Source organism: Andrographis paniculata, unplaced genomic scaffold, assembly GCF_009805555.1.
Source record: "Andrographis paniculata isolate CXL003 unplaced genomic scaffold, ASM980555v1 Contig46END, whole genome shotgun sequence".
Classification (NCBI taxonomy): domain Eukaryota; kingdom Viridiplantae; phylum Streptophyta; class Magnoliopsida; order Lamiales; family Acanthaceae; genus Andrographis; species Andrographis paniculata.
This window is the reverse complement of record NW_026137580.1, coordinates 5,582,019-5,584,334: the sequence shown is the minus strand read 5'-3', so window position 1 is coordinate 5,584,334 and position 2,316 is coordinate 5,582,019. Positions and strand designations below refer to the sequence as shown.

Here is a 2,316-nt window from a genome sequence, read left to right as displayed (position 1 = left end):
AACAAATTTTGCGGGGCCTTCATATGTAGACAACACCCTGCCAAGTGCCGCTATTAGGGTCGATAGAGGAAAGACCCCTCTGATATACCCAAATAATGTTCCATTGGGTATCAGGGCTGAGCCAACCTTCCCCAGAGAAGAGAGAACGGGAGGACAGACTCACAATCCTATTCCTGCTTTCGCCCCATTCCACCCAGAGTGGATCCGGAAGACATTGCTCAAATCCTGCGGGTGCATTTCGGAATGAATCCTCAAACGGTGAACAGACCTACTTATCAAAGGCCATTTCCAGAAAAAATCATCAATGAGCATCCGCTCCCGAGGAATTATAGGCCACCTGATTTCCACTCATTTTCGGGAGAAGACGGAGCATCGACCATTGAGCATGTGGGACGTTTCACGGCTCAACTAGGGGAAGTAGGCAACAATCCATTTCATAAATTGCAGCTGTTCAGGTTATCTCTCACGAGAACAACCTTTTCCTGGTTTGCAAATCTTCCGCTAGGGCAATTGCAAACTTGGGAAGGTTAGGAAGCAGCCTTTTATGCAAGGTTTTTTAATCCTCTTCTGACAGTCTCACTTACTGACCTTCTGGAGATTAGGCAGATGCCGGAAGAAACCACCTACCAGTTCATAGAGCGGATACGACTAAAGAAAGGGCGTTGCCCAACAGTCATTAAGAAAAGCGAAATGACCAATTTGGCGGTCAGGAATATGCATACGCAATTGCTAGAGGCTTTGACAGCCCATGATGTTGGAGATTTTGCCAGTTTAGCATCTAAAGCAGGGAGACTAGAATCCCTTTTTAAAGAGAAGGACCACAACTTCCGACAGAACAAGGTCCAGCAGATGGCCAGTGTCGATACAGAGATGTATGCACCAGAAGATGAACAAGGGAAAGGTGCTAAAGAAATGACGGCTGAAATTGTAAATGACAAGCCTTATGTATGTTCCAAACTGAAACACCTCCCAGGGGAAGAAGAGCAGGAGCAACCGACATTTGACGCATCCAAAGTAGATGAGATCTTCGATATTATGCTAGAAGATGGACAAATTCGCATCCCAAAGGGACAACGGTTGGTGACAAATGAGGAAATAAATGGAAGGCCATACTGCAAGTGGCATAATTCCTTTACGCATCACACTGACCAGTGTACGCACTTCCGGAAGAAAATTCAGAGAGCCATAAAAGCTGGATGGTTTAAATACAAGACGATAGGGGTAGAGCAGCAGCCCTTCCCGAAAGTAACTACTGCGGTAATCTCTGTGTGTTCCTCACATAACATACAAAGGGACGATGAAAGTGACACTAAACAGATGGAGCGCAAGCCAAAAGAGCGAGAGCATGAGCAAGATGATAAGTTCAAGACCTGTGAAATCAGGGTGGCAGAGAAATAGGACAACAAGGATGGCTCTTTCGAAGTGAAGTTGAAAGACAAAGTGGTGGTCCGAGATCGACCAACATGCAAGCCACAACCAGTCCATGACAAATGGAGTCGGAATAGGAAGCCTTTACCCATAGATATAGATCCTCGATTTCCAGGTATGAATCGTAAGCAAATCCGTAATGCCAAACGCAGGTATGCAGCTCGGCATGGGAGGCGAGAAGACAAAGGGAAGAAGAAAATAGATGCGCCGCCTAAAAGGAAGGAGCATCAGGAGATCGAAAGGCCTGTTAAGAAGGCCAGATGTTTCCGTTGTCAATTCTACAGATAGATCAACATTGATCCGAGATAGAAGCCGCCGAAGGGGAAGCCCCTGAGCTAATATTTGGATCATTTGCTCCAAAGGAGACAAGAAATTTACGTAGTAAGATAATAAAGGTCGACAAGACCATGTTCGACGTTAGGATGACTGGTATGCGGTGGTTTGAAGAAGATGATGAACCTATCTGGGCAAGTCTGGAAGACGAGGAACCAGAATGGGCGGCAATGGCTGGCAGCCCCGGACATTCGTGCAGCAGTCCGCCACCTATGGTTTTTTGACCTATACCAGAAGGGGCGATCCCACATTTGAAACCATTATATGTTAACGCTCACATCTGTGGTAAGCTGATTAACAAGGTTTTCGTTGATAATGGAGCTGTCTTCAACGTTATGCCTTTCAAAACCTTGAGGAAATTGGGAAAAAGAGTTGGTGATTTGTCTCCAGTTGATATCGAGATGACAAGCGTCACAGGGCAGCCAACGAAACCAGAGAAGATGATGGTGACCCCTATTGAGGTGGGACCGAAGGTGATTTCAACTGTGTTCTTTGTGGTGGATGCTAACACCACTTACTTGGTCCTGTTGGGGCGAGATTGGATTCACGCTTCCA

General features: G+C 46.2%; 1 protein-coding gene across 1 annotated transcript; it reads left to right on the top strand.

Annotated features, from left to right (window-relative positions):
* Nucleotides 1-243: 243 nt before the first annotated feature.
* LOC127252511 (uncharacterized) lies at nucleotides 244-1,398 on the top strand. The gene is made up of 2 exons (XM_051276703.1): nucleotides 244-526; nucleotides 575-1,398. Exons 1-2 carry the CDS (start codon nucleotides 244-246, stop codon nucleotides 1,396-1,398), a joined length of 1,107 nt encoding a protein of 368 aa, XP_051132660.1.
* Nucleotides 1,399-2,316: the final 918 nt, after the last annotated feature.

Coding starts and splice junctions, on each gene's coding strand:
- LOC127252511 (XM_051276703.1), top strand. CDS start 244: ATGAATCCTCAAACGGTGAACAGACCTACTTATCAAAGGCCATTTCCA. Junction 527..574: donor GCAATTGCAAACTTGGGAAG/GTTAGGAAGCAG, acceptor CTCTTCTGACAG/TCTCACTTACTGACCTTCTG.